General features: G+C 39.9%; 1 protein-coding gene across 1 annotated transcript in view; it reads left to right on the top strand.

The window, feature by feature from the left end:
* Positions 1–3700: 3700 nt before the first annotated feature.
* The window catches only part of MARCHF11 (membrane associated ring-CH-type finger 11), a gene marked incomplete at both ends in the record, with an annotated part of 29473 nt that continues 12876 nt past the window's right edge, over positions 3701–20297 (top strand). Inside the window, 2 exons of the mRNA XM_080339608.1 lie at positions 3701–4006; positions 5177–5332. Coding sequence (XP_080195734.1) covers positions 3701–4006; positions 5177–5332 — 462 coding nt within the window. The remainder of the gene's footprint in view (positions 4007–5176; positions 5333–20297) is intronic.

The following is a 20297-nucleotide window of genomic DNA, read 5'->3' as shown; positions in this document are numbered from 1 at the left end:
AGAATTACACAGTGCTGAGCTGGCATAGTGGGAAAAAGAATGTACCTGGAGCAGAACTGAGAAGAAGACAGAGGAAACACAACTTCCATTCCCTCAGGGGTTGTACTTCTTCTGCCTCTTCTATTTCCTGCTGAAAATGCAATTCATTTCACCGTCCTGCGGTCTAATTACCTTGGTGTTATTTTTATCTGTATCACTGTTCTTTATTATTTGTTTTGTAATAATGCCTAGATAGCTCAGCCAAGATCAAGACTGTACAAATATGGCCTGAATCTGCCAGTAAAATACCATAAATTCTAAGAGAAGAAGCAGGAATAAGAACAGAGAAAGCAAGCACAGTTACAGTTTCATGTAGAGAACAAGACAGAAACAGACTAAGGGAGGTGTGCCTACATCTGGCAGTCCAGTGCCAGTTTGGATGTCCCACTGTTGCCAAAAGAGATGGCAGATGTGACAGCCACAGTCCTGGGGAGGCTGCTGGATGCCCGGTTGGGAGCATGTCTGGCTGCCTGTGTTGGGGTAACCAGATGTCCATGTTCAGCCCGCTCGAAGTCACTTGCTCAAGGTTGTTCCAAGAAGTGTGACGCAAAGCTGTGTTTGAACATAAAGCCCATGAGGTCCAGTTCACTGTCAAATTAATTCTTCCCCTTTTCAGTTTATTTCTCTCAGCCACTTACACTACTGCTGTTATGAAGCAGAATATCCTTTCCTGCATTATTTTTTTTTCTTTTTTTTTCTGTTTCAATCTTTAGTTTTGGCTCCTGTCCTCCTCTTTCACCCAGCAGAAGTCTGAACGCTGCTTCTGTTGGGGACCTTGTGATATAATGTTCTCCACCCCTTCTGGTCTTTTGCTGGCATCTCCTTCCCATCTCCAGCATGCCAAACAACACTGATGTGCTCCAAAACACGGGGATCAATTGCATCTGCAGTTTTATCTTAGCTAATGTGCCAGTAGCTGCTGGTAGACACGCAGGCAGGTGATGTGTTAAAAAACTCGTCTTTATTAAATACTCACTTGCAATCAGCTCTCCAAATTACTGATATATGTGTGAAAGAAACATTCTTCTAATTCATATTAGACACGTTCCCTTTTAAGAGTCATGTTACATAAATATTTTGGGCAAGATTAAGTAGAAAAGAATGACCTTCTTAACGCACTCTATTATTCTCTATAGTCATATCTTTCTTTTCTTGACATTAAGAAGTCATTACATTACTGTGTTGACATTTTTATCTTCTCTTTATATCCTTTCCAAAAGCCATGTTACTTATTGAATTTTTGCTGACAAACAAAAGGATGAGAAAGAAAAATGGCATAAAACCCCACATACAACAAATGGCAGGGGCGTGCTGTATCCTTCTGATGCAGATGAGTAACTTTTTAGCATTCATTTATCATTTGACTACTTCAGTTCCACCGTCTTTTCCTTCTGGTCCTACTTTAGTGCTCTTCTACTCAGTATTTCAAACTCATCTGTTTGTTCTCAAATTTCCTGTTTTTTCATTGTCTGCAATTGCCCCTTCTTTCCTTAGAATTAGTCTGATTAATTCTGTCTCCAGTTCTGTTTAGTCTCTCTGGCAATCCCTTCAGGTATTATTTTGCTACGAAAAAAGTATATGTAGAATTTCTTAACTCCACAGGGTCTGTAGTTCATCAAAATGTCACTATCAATGTGACATTTTTTGTTTTGCATTACCAAATCTGGATGAATCCACGTTACTTGCCTACTTAACAACCACCTTGTGAACAAAAGTAATTTTAGAGTAGGAGCATCTTGTCCTAGCTCCAAGCTAAATGACCAGCTCTGGCTTAGCTACTGCAGAGCTGTCAGAATAAAGATTTTTCATGAGAATGGGCACTAGTGGATGATGATAAAAGGTATAATGATACATACCTCTTATTCCACTGTAGGAAGACAAGCTCTGAATATGTACCTTTTTCAGAGCAATGCCGTAAACTGCAGTGTTGTCCATTGTCTTTAATGTATCTATCGCATGGACTCCATAATAGATGCAGGCTGTAGGACCAAAAGGGCTTTATCTGAAGCTTGCCCTAATCAGTTTGGTTGACACTCTCCTGCAACAGGAGACTGCTGCTTTTCTGCAGATAGCATGTTGCCTGAGCTGGGCTCCAGCCAGGCCGAAAGGTCAGAGCAGGTGTCTGGTGTACACTCAGCGAACCTCTCTGGAGAGCCATTTGGCCACAGGCCAAGGAGTCCTGTTTTGTTTCTGTGTACCTCTTTGGTCTTCTAAGAAAACGTCCACACCAAGAAAGCCACTGCTGTCAACACACGCCGGGTGAAGGCAGCGGCTGAGCTCATCCAGGTACACCCTGATCTTGAGACTACATATGAAGCAGCCAGGGAAGAAGACGGGTGATTTCATCACACTTGGAATCTAAATGTGGCTATGGAAGAGCATATGGCTTCACAATCGTTTCTTGAAGGTTTTTTTTTTCCTTTCTCTTTCCCCGCGCAGACAGTTGCTGTCATTTTCACGAGATGAAATGTGCACTGGTGTTATACTTGATGCTGAAATTCACACATATTTTCCTCTAGCAGCCTCAGCCAAACTTTAAAGAGTTTCTAACCACCGTGGGTTGTATTTTTTTTTTTATGTTTTTTTTTTAGAACATCTTTGATCATGATGCTTTTAGCAGATTTAATTTTGAAAATGAGGTGATGTAATGAATTAAAAAAAACCAAAACAACAAAAACAAAAAACAAAAAACAAACCAAAGCCACAAGAGGCTAGGAGGACTACTGTTTCACACCTAAAGAACAACTGTTGAATATTGGTTCTATTCAGCTTTTAGAAGTGCAATGTTTTGCAACAGAAAGCCCGATGAAGTAACAAGATCTGTAAACGTCCCTTTCTAAAAGGTCCGGCACTGGGGCGCTAGGGTCGAGGAACTCCATGAGCGTGTTCGTGCAGGGCAAGGGGACCACAACCCGCCGCGGTGGCCGAGAAGGGAGGGGCAGCGCGCAGGGCTCAGCCGTCCCGCCGGGGGCAGCGGTGGCCGCGGCGGCGGGCCCGGGCCCGCAGCCTGCAGGGTGTGTGGGGAGGCGGTGCTGAGGGGCGGGACGCCGGGCGGCGGGCGGGAGGGCAGGTGCGACACTGGCGGCCGGGGGCGGGGAAGGGTTTTCTCCCGGCCGGGCAGGCGGCGGTGTGCGGGCGCGGTGGCGGTTTCCCCGGGGCGGGGCGGGGCGGGCCGCGGCGCTGCGGGGCGGGCCGGGAAGGCGCCCGGGCGGCCGCGGGCCCGCGGCGGTTGCGGTGACGGACTCGCGCGGCCCCCGCCTCCCCCCGCCCCCGCCTCTGCCGTGTAACGGCCCTTCCCTCGCGCGGCCCCGGGCGTTCGGGGGCGGCTGTTGGCGGCTGGACCCGACCCGGAGAGTGCCGGACCTGCCCCCGCTGCGCCCCGCCGGGCGCGCACACGCACACACACACACACACACATACGCACACACGGGCAGCCGCGCACGCACTCACCCACACACGCTCCCTCACACGCACACGCCGCCGGGGCGGCTCCGGACCCGGCTGGCGGAGCGCGGCGGAGGGAGGGAGGCGGCCACGCCGGGTCACCTTCCCGGCCGCTGGCAGCGAGAAGGGCGCCCTCGCCGCTCTCTTCCCCCGCCGCCATCCGCCCCTCTGGGCCGTCCCCGCCCCGGGTGAGGGGGTGCCCCGGGCCGGCGCGGGCATGAGCTGCGCCGGGGGCAGCGTCGTTCTCCCTCCCGCGGAGCAGCAGCGAGACCCCGCCGCCCCCCTGGAGCTGCCGGCCGGAGCGGGGGAGAAGAGCGGGGACACCCCGGAGGAAGGAGAGAGCGGCGGCCCCAGCTCCGGCGAGGGCCGGAGGGGCGGCTCGGAGAGCGGCCGTGCCGAGGCGGGGGCCACCGGCGGCGACAAACCCGAGACCCGCTCGGTGTGCAGCAGCGAGAGCGGCAGCGGCAGCCACCCTGGCGGGGCCGGCCCCATCTGCAAGATCTGCTTCCAGGGCCCCGAGCAGGTGAGGAGAGCGGGGCGGGCGGGCAGCTCTCCGCGCTCAGCGCCGACTGAGCAACCCCTCACACACACACGCACACACACACACCCCGCGCCCGGCGGCAGACGCGGCGGGGCCGGGCGGGCCGGCGGTGGGGAGCGATCAGCACCAGGGACAGAGCTCTTCACCGCCGGCCCCGCTCCCGCCGCCGTTCCCCCGGCCACCGGACCCGGGGCGGGAAAGCGGCCCGAGTGCCGCTGCCCGCTGCCCGGGGAGGCGCCGCGGCGCCTCGCACGCAGGAACAGCCTTCCTCTGTAACGGCGGCGACGTGGCTGCAGCGAGCCTCAGCTGCGGTACGAGGTGGTTGTGAGAAACGCTTGGGGCAATTCTGAGTCGGCGCAGAGCTTTAGGAAAATTCGGAGGTTTGCCACGGCTGGCTTGCATGCCGTAGGTCTTCGTGCCATCAGGCTCGCTGTCTCTTCCCTTAGGGACTCTGAACAGTACGAATTTCTCAGGTTTCTATTAGACTTTAAAATGAGAGTGTTAGCTTACAGGTAATGTTGAGAAGACCTCCAAGGATCTGTCAATGCATTGCTGGGCACAATACCAGCAGTGGATTCATAAGTAGCATTTTATAGCATGTCTTGTATTTTAGCTTAAAAAAAAAAAATCTTCTCAAGGAAAGAAGAGAACGGCTGATTTATATAATATAGAAATATGTGAACTACTGGAGGAAGTGTTTGGTTGCATTATTTGAGGTCCTGCCTGACAGCTGTCTAGCTGGACAGTGCAGAGCCCTGCTCCAAGAGCACTGTGCTCTGCAACGTCACCCGTTTCTTTCCTAGTGATGACGACAAATGACTGTTGGAGAAATGCATCCAACCATTTTTGGTACTATTTGAGGTATTTGAAGGGGCTAATGCCATTGTTGTTTGACACATAGTAATTGTTCACTTATTTTGCATATGTATATATGCATGCATAGACAGTTACAGTTATCTGTCTTTGACTCATTAGAAGCACTTAGATCTTTTAAAGGTAGTTTATTTTTTGAGAATTTTTATAGCAAAAAATACATGCTTTTTCACGTATTGAAATTGAGATCAGTTCATTGTTACAAACCTATAAATATTTTGGTATTGAATATACATGCACATCAAAGATACCTTTAATGTTTCTGTGCTGCCTTTTCAGGGTGAATTGTTAAATCCTTGCCGCTGTGATGGGTCAGTACGGTACACACATCAGCTTTGCCTGTTAAAGTGGATAAGTGAAAGAGGGTCATGGACCTGTGAACTCTGCTGTTACAGATACAATGTTATAGCAATTAAAATGAAGAAGCCTTGCCAGGTAATTTGTTTGTTAAAAAAAATATGTCTTTTCATTTTGAAAACAAAATGGTACTTATGTTTATGTCAATGGTTTTGGAAAATATGGTGGAAGAGCCTATATGCTTTACCAGTTAGCACTTGCACCCACTTGAAATTAGTTTTTAAGATCAGTTACATACTAAAACATGTAGTCATTTGATTCTGTTATGTTCTTCTATCTTTTGCCTTGCCATAGAGATGGTCTTTGGAGATTGTTAAATTCTGTAATTAGATAAGTAATACATGACAGAACTTTTATCTCCCTGATTCACTTTCTAAACCTCAAACATGTCTTTATAGTTTGTTAAAGACTCAGTCAAGGGTTGATTTCATTCATTCTTCAAGCTTGGGGTTCAGCAGAGAGAGGCAATTAAAGCTTCTGTTGCCTGTGTATTCACCTACTGTGAAAAAGTAAAAGGAGGTGACTTTTAAGTTGTGGCACAATCCAGAGTAGCATAACACTTGTCCACCCGTAACTGTTTCAGAAGCTGAAATGTGCAGTAATATTTTTTCACAGCTGCCTTTTATCAGCATCACAACACGCAACTGGGAGTTAGAATATTATAATGGTAGTATGTTCAGGGAGATGGGAGGGGACACTCAAAGCTTTAGCAGATCTATTAGGGAAGCCTTAATACCACTTTGCATATCAGAACTCTTTAGAGACTTAAAATTCCATCCTAGAAATTTTATTTCATACATCAGAGGAACTCATTTAGTAAGATAATTGTATCTTTTTTTAGTTTTGATCTTATGAGCTCAGAGATGATGGAGCTCTCAAAGGCCAGAGCACTCAGGTCATTTTTCTCTGCCTGAGTTTGATTGGAGTTTTGTAGAAAAGACATGCTTGGATGGTAATGGCAGTTGTGTGAGCATGATAAGCATTCCTTGGATAGAGGATATCTGGAGTATTTGCTTGCAGCTGTTCAGATTAGGTGCAAGTACTTTCAGAGCCAGTTGTGACTTCAAGCTTTTTTCTTCATGAATCCACAAAGGAAACTTTTTTATAAGCTTTCCTGGGTACAACCTTTATGATGTAAAAAAAGTCATGGCTTTGTAAAACACTCCAGAAAATGAAGGTGGTAGGTTCTGTTTCTGCACAGGCGTTATCTGGTGGTTTGGAATGGGATTCTGTTTGATTCTTTTGGCTTTTTTAACCTTTTACAAAGCTTTATATCCTGTATATCCACAGCAGTCTGATCCTTTTCCTAGCAAAGGTTATATCATGATCAACTGTTTGCAATGATAATATCTGAAAAAGGTTGCTTGACAGCAAGGACTTGACACAGTTGCCTGCAAAGAGATATCTGGTACCATTTGAGATGTCCCAAGGTAGCCAAAATATCTACACAGGTTAGCAGATACAACAGAAATTATGAGAGACTTTGGAACTACAGCTGTAAGCCAAGTAGAATATGGAAGGACATCTGAAATGTCATTAGACATTTCTGTGGACAACAGAATCAAGCCCCAGTTTGAAGAACAAATATTCAATTTTTGTGGAAAACAAGAGCAAAGAATAAAGTGTCAGTAGATGACACAGTAGACAACGTTTGACCAAGCTACAATGAAGCAGAAAAAGTTAAGAAGTTAAATGCCATTCTCTTAATGAGTTATGGTACATTTTTTGGAGGGAAGGGGAACTAGATTCATGTTTCTCCTTTGATAGCTTAAAATATACTTGATTTATTCTCAACTCTGTCTTTCATTTTTTATGTAAATTATTTAAGTCTGTCCTTTTTTTACTGTTGATAAAGTATCATTAAAAAAGTTTTCATTGAGTTGTATACTCAAATAATAAGTTAGACATATATTCCTAGGGTCAAGCTCCTGACACCCAAAAGGCCACATATTTCTTTGAAGGAATACAGCAGTACCTTTCTCTTTCTTCTACATTGAATCTTCCTCTTGCAGTTACAGAATCTAAAAGGAACTCCCATAGCTACAGTTGTCCGTGTATTTTTATAAGGGTGATCTGTCTTAAAATGCTCTTCCTCCACTTCCATATTCTTGACTATACTAGTATCGGCCATTTTTAACAGCTATCTTGATTTAAGCTTTTGGACATGTTCTGAATTATTTTCTGGACTACACAAAAGCCTTTTAAAGGTAATTTTTCAGACAGGTTTGGGAAAAAGCTAAGGGCTGGACTGCTTCAATATAGAAGAATATATTGAGGTAGCTAATGTACTTAAACATTCCCAAGCAAGATTTCTTGCATTACATGAAATACAGTATTTGGATGGGAGTAGTTCACCATCTCTACAACTAGTAGTCTGCCTCAATCCATGTTCTCAGAATTGTCTCTACCGATCTTCTGCTTTTTAGATCTGTCTGGGCAGTGTCATAAGAGAAAAAGGATACTGCTTACCAGAATAACTTTTTCTCAAGTGAATTGTCTGTGCAAATTTACACAAGCTCCTCAGGTTTACTTTTACCTCGTGTATTTATGGAATGTCACAATGCTCAGGGAATTAAGAAGCAGGAGATTTTTCTATGTTTTCGTCCAGAACACTGGAATAGATGTCAATATTCCATTTAATATCTAACATTTTCTATGGTTTCTGTTGCTTCATGGCAGGGAAAGTAATCCCAAAGGGGGGCCTCTTTGGAGGCAGTACATTCAAGGAACAAAATTTACTATGGTAAGTGACTATTCCAATAGAAATTTTTCCAGTGTCCCTTTGAATATTTCAGCAACTACTACTTAATTCACTTTTAAAAGCCCAAATCTGGAAACACATAGACCTTTAAAACAGGAATAGATCTTAAGACATAAAAAATAACAAATTAACCAATGGACGAACAGTGGAAGTTGAACACACAAACAAATTGATGATGTTTGAGCAATAGGACGAGAAGAAATGGTGTAAAGTTGCTCCAGAGGAGGTTCAGATTGGGTATTAGGAAAAATTTCTTCACAGAAAGGGATGTCAGACACTGGAACAGGCTGCCTATGGAAGTGGTAGAGTCACCATCCCTGGAGCTGTTTAAAAATGCATAGATGAGGTACTTAGTGACATGGTTTAGTGCCAGTGTTGGGTTAATGATTGGACTTGATGGTCTTGAGGGTCTCTTTCAACCAAAATGATTCAATGATTCTATAATTCTATGATATGGCATTTCACAGAGAAATGCAAATTTGGAGGTTTTTTTCAGTATCCTTCTCAGGATCATATCAGGAAGACATATTTAACCTTACAGTAGTCCATTAATGAAAGCATATGTTCATGTTGCTGGATTTGCTCCTTATGAAAGGGTAGACTGTGATCAAATAATAGGCAAGGTTATATTAATAACTAGAAAAAACCTCAAACTATAATGAAGGGCGATGGAACAAATATTGGTTTGGGCAGGGAGTTTTGGAAGGCTTTTGAAACAACTTAAAAAGGAGGAAGAAACTTTGAATGTCTGGCTTGGAAACTAAACCCACTTAGAATAACATTTTAGGTGAATAAAGAGAGAAGAAATGAAAGGAGAAATATTTTTCATATTGGTTTGCTAAGCTTTGTAATTTGTATGTATTTCCTTCCTAAAGGAAATACAAACAGTTATTTTTTGTGCGGTTTAATTACTAAGCTGTTAGCAAATTAGTTCCCTAGACTTGCAGTTAAACATGAATATACATTAAAAAATGTCAATTCTCTTGTAAGATTCAGAAATCATGTTTGAAAGTGGAATATAGCTCGCAAAGGTTGAGAAAACATACTTTGGTGCTAAAAAAACATCATTTCTATAGAAACAAGCAATACATGTATTTAGAGAATAGCCTTTTATAGACTGTTACTGTAGTCTGTCATAAAATAGTATTATGTTAGATGTTTAATATACTGTGTTTCTGTTCATTAAAATGTTATATTCTGGTACTTTAGGTGAACTGGACCTATTCCAAAAGTGATAGAGTAGGTTGGTGTGCTAATTTAAAAGCTAATTGCAAGGCAATTCAACACCTTTTCTGACATCAGGAAAATCACAAACCAGCTATTTAAAAAACCAAATTCTTAATTGTTGGGTCTGATTTCTTAATATAGATGCAAAAACTGAGATTGTACTTAATATTATTTAAGCAAGTATGTAGTTACCGGAGATGGAATGTGTCTCATGAGATCAGTAGTTTTCAGTGGCCTGAATTTTGATTATTAACATTTGAGATACTCAACATAAAACTTGCTATGTCAAACAGTTTTTGTGAATTAGCTTTGATTTTTCAAGTCGTGTTAATGTGAGTAGTCCACACGCATTCACTAGCATCAATTAGATAAGCATGAGCAAGACTTTGTAGAAGATTGCATGTATGTATGTGCATGTTAAATTAAAAAGTGGAAAAGTGACATTCTTCAGATGCTTCAAATGGAGTCTATTGTCCAGAGAAAAATTGTAGTGAATGTTTAGTAAAAGTTATTGCTAATGACTATGCTTATCTGGATGAAAATATTTACTTGCTGTAGGTATAACTAGGGAGGAGAAAGAGAAAAGGCTCAAATCTCCAGTTGTGCTTTTTAAACTACACTGCCTACAAGTTTGAACGAGAGATAAGGGACAAGTCTATGGGGATACATAGAACCAGTGGTCTCTGTACACTAACTATTTTTGATTATCATTGAGTATTTGAGTAGTTTCAGTGACATGCACTAGGCAGATGCTGGTGACTACGATCAGTTTTAAGTAGCGTGTGTGATGAGTTTAGAAACAAAAGGATAGCAGGGCTGTTGGAGAGGCCAGTGCTGTCAAAGTTGTGGTTTTTTTCTGTGGTGGGAAAGGCAAAGTCTGCTTTCTTGTGTACTTTCTCAGAAACATCTGAAGATAAATAAGAGACTGAAAAAGGGAACTGGGGTAAGCGAGTGGATCAGGAGGAAGGATGAAATGATGTTACTGATGCAAAGTAGAGACATTATAGAGGAAGAGAAGACAGTAAAAATTTTGCCACTGATGGGAAGGACAGAAGTGCAAAAATCGAAGCCATCAGAGAGAAAATGCTAGGGGTATAATGAATTTTATGTTGTATATGTTTTCTTTGTTTTCTTGTAATTAATGCATGACTCAGATAAAAGGAAAAGAGCTGGAAAATAAAAGCAGCAAAAAGGTGTGGAGACGAAAGTCAGTTACGCTTGAGAAATACATTTGGTTAGCCATTTATATGAGAGAACAAATCTGTCATGGAGCAGGTGAGCAGGCCACTGGTGCACTACTAGCATCCTAGGTGCAAATTATGTCTCTGTTAACATACAGAGCTGAAGAAGACCAAAATGGACATTACAGTGGGAAGGAGGAACAAAGCTATAGAACAGTAGAACTTTAGAAGGGTGGAGAGAATTGATAATTAATGATGGGTAAGAGGCAACAGGGGATGGAAGAATCATCAATACCAATGATGTGGAAGTCATGAAGTAATGAAGAATAACGGCTGAACAAATGAACTGATTCTATCACGATGATGTCACAGTGGTAGCTGCGCAGGGATAAAGAAGAACTAACAACAAAAGACTAGATATAGAGCTAAGTGAAAAGCTAATTAAAGCCATGAATGGCCATTTTGTTGACTACAAACATTAAACCATATTTTTAAGTCTAGTGAGGAGAGATTATATTCACATATTATAAGAGGTCAGAGTGGTCATCTGCATGGGAACTGAAGCCATCAGGAAGGAACATGGAAGATTATAGAGTCAGGAACTGTGATTAGGAGGATCAAGTAGAAAGGAGTTAAGTGCACAGAAAATGGAAGCTTGAAAGAGAGGAAGAACATTGATTTTGTTTTAGAGAGTCCCGTGAAAGAACTGAGAGTGAGGAAGGGGGGGTGGTTGTAGGTCAGAACTGCTAAAAATTGGAGACCACATGTTGAAACCTGTGATTCAGTCCAGAAGCTTGGCTGTTCCTAGTCTAGTCAGGATTTTAATGTTGTATGGCAAAAATTATGCTTTTTTGCTGATTGGAATTGATGATGATTGAAGCAGTGATCTAGAAGGTGTAGGTAATATTTGGGATTTTTCTACAATGGAGTGTCACAGCAGACACCTGAGGTCTGCTTTCCTGATTCTCTGTGTGCTCATACTTTGCTAGATGGCACATTTGGTCCAAGTTGGCATCTCAACTGATAGAACTCAGGGAATCTGTTATTCTCGTCAGAGCATCAGCTACAGCATGCAGGGAGCTAGACAAGCCACTCTGGTGCTTACATCTGTCTATTTAAGATAGATTAGGCAAAGAAATGGTGATTATAGCACAGAGAGCAATTTTGTACTAACACATGATTAGTGATTTTAAACTAGTTCTCATGCATTCACTTAGGCAGTTCTGTTGGACTTCTAAAGTGTATACTAAGGTAATCAAGTAACTACACAAAATAAAAATAACAACATGTTTTAAAAAAAAGAATAGCATTAAAGGTACATAGGTGTGTGCACTTCATATGTTACTCTTTTATTTCCTGTAGCTTATTAAGAAAGCATTTGTTTTCTTTTTTATTTTGTGAAATGTGCAAGTTGTGCTCAGGGCAGTTTGATTGCTCGAGTTGGGTGAGCCAACCACACAATGTAAACTGTGAACTCTACTTGGAAAGTAAGTTTTAATTATAGTGTCATCCTGATCCTGTGGTAAGATATATAGATATAGATTTAAAGAGTATCAGTATCTCGGTGTATTAAATAGTGGATTAGCTACTTCAGGGGAAAAAAGTAGATTCCTTTGAGCCTAAGATTTTCATGAGGTGAAAGACTAGCATAAGACATGGTGCCAGGTTATTTTTCAGAGGAAATATTACTGGAATTATGAGTATAAATTATACGTTTATAACAAATCCCATTAGAAAAACACATCCAAAAGTTACAGGCAGTGTGAATTGGAATCAAGGTTGCTGCATATACATAGTTATTACTGTTTTAAATACTTAGGCTATCTAAGTAAAGAATGCAAGGCTTAAGATATAGTGTGGGGCTTGCATTTGGGAACCTTTACTGTTCTTCGCCATTTTTTTGTCTGTTTAATTGGATATTTTCCAATAGCCTGATCTTGTAGCCTAAAATTGATTTCATTTATATAGCGCTGAAAGATCAGTGAGTTTTACAAATACAAATTTTTGTCTTTTTGTGTTATATCCAAAATCCTGACTATTCAGATCTTTAATTATTGTCAAAAGAGATTAGTGAAAAACACTGAAACTAAGTACTGGTTGTTTAAGCATGCTTCTTCTATTTCTTAATATGAAAACTTGTTAATAAATGATAGTGTACTGCTTTTATACCTCTTGTCTATGATTTCTTAGCTTATGCTTATTTCGCAATCTAAGTAGCCTGCCCTGGGCACCAAATACTGTCAGAACCTCCTGACTTATTTGTTAATTATATTAGTTTTGAAACTTCATTTAAATGTTTCTTGGTTTTGAATGTTGGTCAGTTTGCACTGAAGTCTTCAGTAGTTCATCCAGATGACTGCCAGTCCTGCTTATTTACCTCTTTTCTTAAATTGTTAAACTGGGGAGACAGCTTTTCAGTATGCACATTTTTTTGAATTTTTGTCCCTTATGTAGATTCATGTGTGTATGTATACATTTCCGTGAAGTTGATGGAGAATAAGTATTCCAGTTTTAGCCACATGCTGTTTCCTTTATCCTTTCCCCCTGCCCCCCACCTCTGTTTTTGCATATTTTTCTGGTAGTGTCTTCCCTCCACACCAGTATTAAACTTTGCCTTATCTGTGACAAAAATATTCCCAGTATAGGAATACTCTGTATTGATACCCACAAAAACTGTATTATTGGATGAATGCTAAGGCTCTTTTTTTTTTTTTTTTTTTCTGGTCTTTTATGCCGAAACAACAGCAATAATTTTAAAAAATACTTCCTTAGTAGTTTCAGAAAGTCATGAACCTTACTATCAAGATTAAATACTTACTAGCTTCATGTGTATTTAGCTACCCAGCTAACACTGGAAGAGAAATATTCCAAGCACTACGAGGATCTTGAAAAAGGCAGATTCCATAAAACTGGCATCCAGGAAACTATCTGGAGAAGATGCGGGTAAACTTCAGTATGCCTTTCATGCTAAGGAAGATCCCTCTGCTCCCTGGGCCGGAACAGACAGAGAATGTACTTCTTAATGGAATACTTTATGTATGTCTCATTGCTATTATCTAAGCAATCTGCAATTTACAATCTACTATAACTTGTGGTTAATTCCAGCACATTGTGTTCCTCCTTGGATGACTAAATTCTGCATCTCAGTTTCAAGGCTGCTGTTTCATAGAAGGAAAGCAATATGACATATTTTAGTTGAAGGAATCGGCGTAACAACTGGTGTGAGTTTGCTGCAGAATAACACAAATAGAATGTAGGAGTCTTACACTTGCAACCTTTTCCTGCACGTGCAACACTGTCCTCCACATAACCTGCTACTTTAGTGGCTGCAAGAATCAGAAGCTCCAGTCATTCAATATCACCTTCCAGAAAGGACACTTTGCTTATATTTAAATGTACAATCATGACTTAAAATCCTCCTGAGACTTAGTAAAGAAAGTCACTTCTTCAAGCAGCATTTACAGAGTATTGCATATCATCTAATTGTTTTCTGGATGCTTGCACCTAATAGTAGTTTAATTAATTACCGATGCCTTCTGATATTTTTTGAACTTAAGGGAAAGATCTTTGTATCATCCACTACTCAGTAGACGGAGAGGAACATCTTGCAGTGCATCTTGCAGATTTCAAAATCCTCTGCTGAAGCCTGTTTTTTCCTTTCTGTACCTTTGGGTAAAAGACACAGAAAATACGAGAAATTGTTTTTTATTCTAGGGAAATGTGTCTAGTTCAGAACTTCTCCACTGAGAGTTGATATGGTTACCACGTACTTAAACATGTTTAGAAATTTGTGGAAAATCTACTGTACATTCACTTGGAAGAGTTTATGGCTGTGGGGATTTTAGAAGCTTATCTTTCCTTTGGACCTTTCCCTCATTCTTTTGTCCATGTCACCAATATAATTGCTATGAACCTAGCCACAGTAATTAGGACCTACGAGATCTAAGGACTTCAGTCTTCTAGACTAGACTCTTTCAGAAGACAAAGCAGTTTCAGTAGTTCAAAGCTACTTTCAGATATCTTGGTGTTTGTCATGTGACACAAGCGAATCTTTGTCTTCATTGTACAGCTCTCATGCACCAGGTCCTTGTGATAACGTCCAGAAGGTTCCTTTCTTCCTTGTTTGACTTCAGAGGTACAGGCTTCGAGTCTGTTTACTTCAAAATTGCCCAGCATTTCCACAGTGCTATTTCCTCTGACCCTGCATTAGCATATCTGAAGTGTGAATAAGAAGCCATGTCTTTGTTGCGATGTCACTCTCTCCTCCTTTTTCATCTTTCCCTAACTTTGCTGATTAATTGGCTGTTATTTAAATACTGAACCATTGTTACCTCTGACATATGAATCCCTAAGGATATGACCTTTGGTTATGATATTAAATTTGTGACTATTTGTCTACTCTCCTCAGTAACTATGCTGACTACTCATTTTCCAGTATTTTTACAGAAGTCAGGAAGATTCTTGGGATAGATACCTGCTTCAGCAGGAATTACGCTGTCCTTTTTTTTTTTAAATTCTGGTAATCATGACTAATTCCATTCATTTTAGGGGAATCATAGAATGGTTTGGGTTGGAAGGGGGCTTAAAGATCATATAGTTCCAACCCCCCTTCCATGGGCAGGGACACTTCCCACTAGACCAGGTTGCTCAAAGCCCCATGCACCCTGGCCTTGAACACCGCCAGGGATGATGCATCCACAGCTTCTCTGGGCAACTTGTTCCAGCTGAGGTGGAGAAACCTTCCCTGCTTTCTTCATGAGGCATCCTCCTTGTAAGGTTGAGTTGCTCACAAACTTTGGATATCAAGAATTTTTTGTCTTACTAAAAATGGCAGAAAAAGGGCCATTTGAAGATCACCTTGCCTGTTCCTATCCTTTCCAGAGGAATCAAAAAGAGTCTATGTGCAAAAAAATTTCCAAGTGGGTAACAAATTCTTTCAGGACATATCCTATGGGACCCCTAGGGTGTTTTTCCAAGAATGCCCTGAACTAGCTTAATCAGAGCTCACATGTTATTGTTAATATCATTAAGGAATCCAGAAATAGTGCTGACTGTAGGAAAGAGTGATCTGAGAGCTGCTGTTCTGAAAAGAAACCAGTACCTCTGTCATACGTAACTAGTGAATGTAAAGTGGAGACTATTATGTAGAGACAACAAAATGTCATTGCGTTTACAGACATAAAATTGAAAAGTGACTGTTTACAGAAAAGTAAGAGGTTCTTTGATAAGAATGTTTTCCATATGGACAGCATGTACTTACCTTTCATTCTCTTAGGTGCTTCTTATATTTGAGAGAAACTGAGAATATTTTTATTTTTATATCCATATTTGTACTGCAAGAAATGGCACCTGGGTTATGTGTAAGTCATATAAGCACCAGTAAGCCAAGAACAATTTATAGTTTAGAGACTTTCAAACCCAATGATATGAATGGATATTACAGTTTTTGATGTTATAACCATTGCTTCTTGCAGTACTATGAATGCTGATGCAAAGCATAACAAGTCAGAAAACTGGGTATTTTCAGTGTTCAAAAGCATCAGTTATATTGTGCAATTGAATTCATTATCTGGTTAGAGAGATATATAGAGTTTCTGGTGTAGTGTATACTATAAAGACAACTCATTTTTTTTACAGATAGAGCTATCTTATTTGATGACACTTAGTATCTAAATTGCTAGTCTTTGTAATTAAGCACTACATCTTATATATTTTCAGACCTTAAAAATGGAGTCTTATAAGTAACTGGGTCATCAAAACCGTGGCTACCCCAAATTATTAGAAAAAATGTGATTACTGATGCAAACAACAGTACCTAGCAGTTTGTAGTTGTGATTATGTAGCAGTACCTGAAAAAAACTAAGGCAATTGACTTTAAATTTTGCTGTTCATTAGATTTTTAATCAAAAACTTAATAATTAAAATTATTATTATTAACAGTTGTAGTACACATACATTAGTGCCTATAAGTGCATTGCGCATATTTTATATGGTTTTAATTATCATATGTAATATGTAATATATAAAACAAATATAATAAATAAATAAGTTAATTCTTCCATTAGACCAGATTTGCAAGCAGTGTGTTATTTACCATATTCATTTGCACAGTCTAGAATTTTATAATTATGACTAAATTATCTTCAAGTGAAGATTTATTGCTAATTTGGTTGATTGCAGAATCAATGCAATCGATTTGCTAATCTAATAAATTGCATTCTAATTGACTTTTAGAGTAGAGTCTGTCAAATTTTGTACAAGCCAGAACCCAGGATTGTCTTCCTCGTGATTACATGCTAGTAGATAATACCTTGGTATACTTATCATCCTGCCTTTTAACCCTCACCCAAGATACATGTAATCTTGCTTAGAGATAAGACAACAGCCTTACCTCTGAACTCAGGATAAGTTTCTTTAGTCTTCTTGCCCTCAAAATCTGAAGTTTTCTTTGTTTTATATCTTACAAAGAAGCACATGAAATCAGCATCGTCTTTTTCCTCATGTTGTGTGTCTTCCGTGTTTTCACATGAAAATTCCAATCCCATTCTGCGAACTAGTTTTTGTTCAGGGCCAGAAGGGCCACAGGCCAGTATTTGTACTCAGTTGTTTTCTGGTGAGGTTGTACCCTTCACTGCTGAAACATGTAATTGCCATTAGCAACAGAAAGAATACTGGACAGTGAAGGTGCTTCTTGGTGCCTAACCAAGGGGACAGAGTGGTTTTGTGCCAGAACTATTGTGAAGTCCCTAATTCTCAGCTATGAATAAAGTTGCTGCAAGATGCAGGGAAATCCAGTTGCAACAGATGGTGGTGCACTAATTGATTTCATGTCTTTGGATTTACAGGCTACCTAGAAGCAGATAGTAGAAAGCAGTAAGTACTGTGTACTTTAAACAAAATGCTGATAATTGTGGCTTTACAACTTCTTAACTGTCCCTATCCAATTGAATTTCTTTGTACATTTACATTCCTTGGCTCTGTCATCTAACCATCATTTTGCGTTGTGCCTGGACTGGAAAAACACACTAATACCTAGCATTTTCCACCCCTTTTACCATATTAAAATGCTTTAGAAGAGTCCTCTTTCAGTAAACTAGGAACTTTGAATTCTAAAATTCCAATTATATGGCACTTCTTCCACCTTCACATAATTTCTATGGTTCCTTTCCAGGAAAGAACTTTTCATGGCCTCTTTTTCAGTGTGCAGAACCCACTGAAATAGGCCAGTGTCAGAAATAGGTCCTGATGCTTTGTACCATGTTAAAATCATCTCTGTACTCAGGAGGTGATGTGAATAGAGGAATCAATCTCATTTGCTTTCTATTTGGTTCAGTGAACATCTCTGTATTGTATGGGAATTGGAAGCGTTCCAATAAATTACCTTCAAAGAGTTCTACTATTGAATATCCTGAATACCAAGCAAATCTCAGTTATTAAAATAGTATCATTAGAGATGGAAGTCTGAAACTTTGCTTTAATTCAAGTGAACAATGGATTTGAGTTGAGGTGTCTCACAAGGGACTGCACCAACCATTAGGGTGTAGAATATGCTCAGGTAAATCCTTTATGTTCCGAAAGGGCATAGAGTCAAAAAAAATGGAGAAAGAGTAGCCAGCACTTCCAGAAAGTCCAGCTATCAGATGAAGCATGAGTTTCGGGAGACTAGGGTCATTACTCATGGCTCAGGATGGTGGGAGAGAACAAACCTCTTCCGCAAAAATGCCCTGGCCACCAATCAGTATACAGAGGGATCATATGTTCTTGATGTCTTCTCATCTATCTTATTGAAAGTGTTCAAGTGTTAATTGCAGTTCATTTACTGAGCAATTTTTTACACATCTTTGGTGAGTGCATTAATATCATAATAAGCTGCACAGTCTTAACCTCATGCTCAGCATTTTTTCAGCTAAAAGTATTCAATAGATTTAGCTACCATTTAAAAACAATTCCTTTTCTAGGAGAGAAGGAAAAAAGCAACTCCAGAAACCTTTTTGATATTGTCTGTTTGTGTCCAAAGAGAAGTACAGAGTTGTATAGGCAAAACATGGTTAATGATCTTAAACGAGCAGATAGCATGAAAATTGTTAATACCTCCTTCACACAACTGGTTTACCATCTTGCTGAGACTTACCTCCTCTCAGTAATTGGAATAAATGTTAGAATTAGAATAAGTGTTTTTTGTTTTATTTCTCACCTATGCATAACATGATGGTCTATGCTTGGCCTGTTTTCAGTTTAATTTTGCAGAGCAACTTTACGTTACAGAGAATGCAACATCCATGGCAGGCTTTCATTTCCTCCCTTCATTCATATTTAATTTTCAGATAATGCTATAAAGAGTACGGCTAGATTGCAATGAAACGCATTATTTCCAATAAAGCTGCAACAGAAATTGAACAGTTCCTACTTTACAGTAGGAAGAGTATTTATTCACATAGGGTGGTAATTTGCGTTCACTGGTTTTCACCAAATACACACATGTTCATGGAACATTCAAAATTCTGCTGAACTAAGCCACTAAGCTAAACTTAATTAGTTAGAGTTTCACATGAGTTAAAAGCTGACTTGAGAATAATTCACTTTAACCTCACATATTTCTCACAAATACATCTCTACAACATACCATGACTTTTAAGTATTCTGTGTATTTATTTTGGGCAGAATTTGATCCTGGTGTATTGACAGGCAATTCTTAATGAAAAGTGGAAATCAAGAATTTGAAAAAATACTACTAGGTACAAATCAGACATTTAGCAGGCTTCACATGCTTTTAGGTGTTAATAATATTAGTTACTGTGGAATGATTCCTGGTTCAAGTATGCTCCTTATTAAAGGGCCAGCCTTTCTTTTGAGACTGTATAAAATTACAATCCTTATTTTGATGGACAGAAGGAGTAACAGACAGGATTAGTATCCTTATTTTAATTAACAGGAGTTGATGTTTCCAGAAGCTCTGCGTGCCTCAAAGTGGAGAGGGAGTTCACCTCCATGTACTGCTAAAAACTAACTACCCACTTTCTGTTTCTAAGAGAGTGAAAATGTTCACAAAATCCGGCAGTCTTGCCTCATTCCTCTTATTTTTTGGCCAACAGTAAAAGATAACAAAAAATTTTTCAGAGAAAAATCTATGTAAGACTAATACAGTTTTATCACAGCTCTTTTTATGGTCTCAGATCTTGATTCTGACATAACAAAAAAAAGTCATAAGACAAAATGTTAAACTATTCTGCTTAACAGTGAACATGCAACAAAAGACAGACATACAGTACATACATACATACAGTACATGCAGTAAGCCGGCACTTCCAGGAACTATCAGCTGAATTGCCTATGTGGTACGTGGGTGGATGGTATCTCCACAGGAAATGTTGTGCTTTCAGAATGTCCTAAGTAAAATATTGGTACAGTCTTCCAAGCAGACTGAGAATTTACATACAAGCCAAACTATCTGTATTCATGTGCTCTCTGATACACAAAAAGAGAATGGGCATTATGACTACAGGCTCTCTATGTGTTAATAATTTATCACAATAGGTAAGCATTAATGCTGAGCTGCAATTTTTGTGGCTTTTTTTTTTTAACAAAAAAAAAAAGAAAAAACACATAAAAATAGAAGCTTATAGTGAAAAGTAACATTTCAAATGTTTGTGTGTGTACTCAAAACTATGCATTTTCTGTCCAGACTGGTCATTAAGTTAACAATATCACTGCATATAAAATAATGTAGTCATTGTATTCTTACTGCAAAAGATGTTAGAAAACTTTATTGTCTCATCATCTAGACTACTAACAAGGAAAAGGAACAGATGTTTCAAAAATGGTTGGTTAGACCTAAGTCATCGTGTTCTTTTGCTTCTGTAACAGTTTTATTATT

This window comes from Nesoenas mayeri (assembly GCF_963082525.1).
Source record: "Nesoenas mayeri genome assembly, chromosome: 2".
Lineage (NCBI taxonomy): Eukaryota > Metazoa > Chordata > Aves > Columbiformes > Columbidae > Nesoenas > Nesoenas mayeri.
Note: the sequence above shows the minus strand (reverse complement) of the source record. Positions and strands in the feature narration are given on the sequence as shown.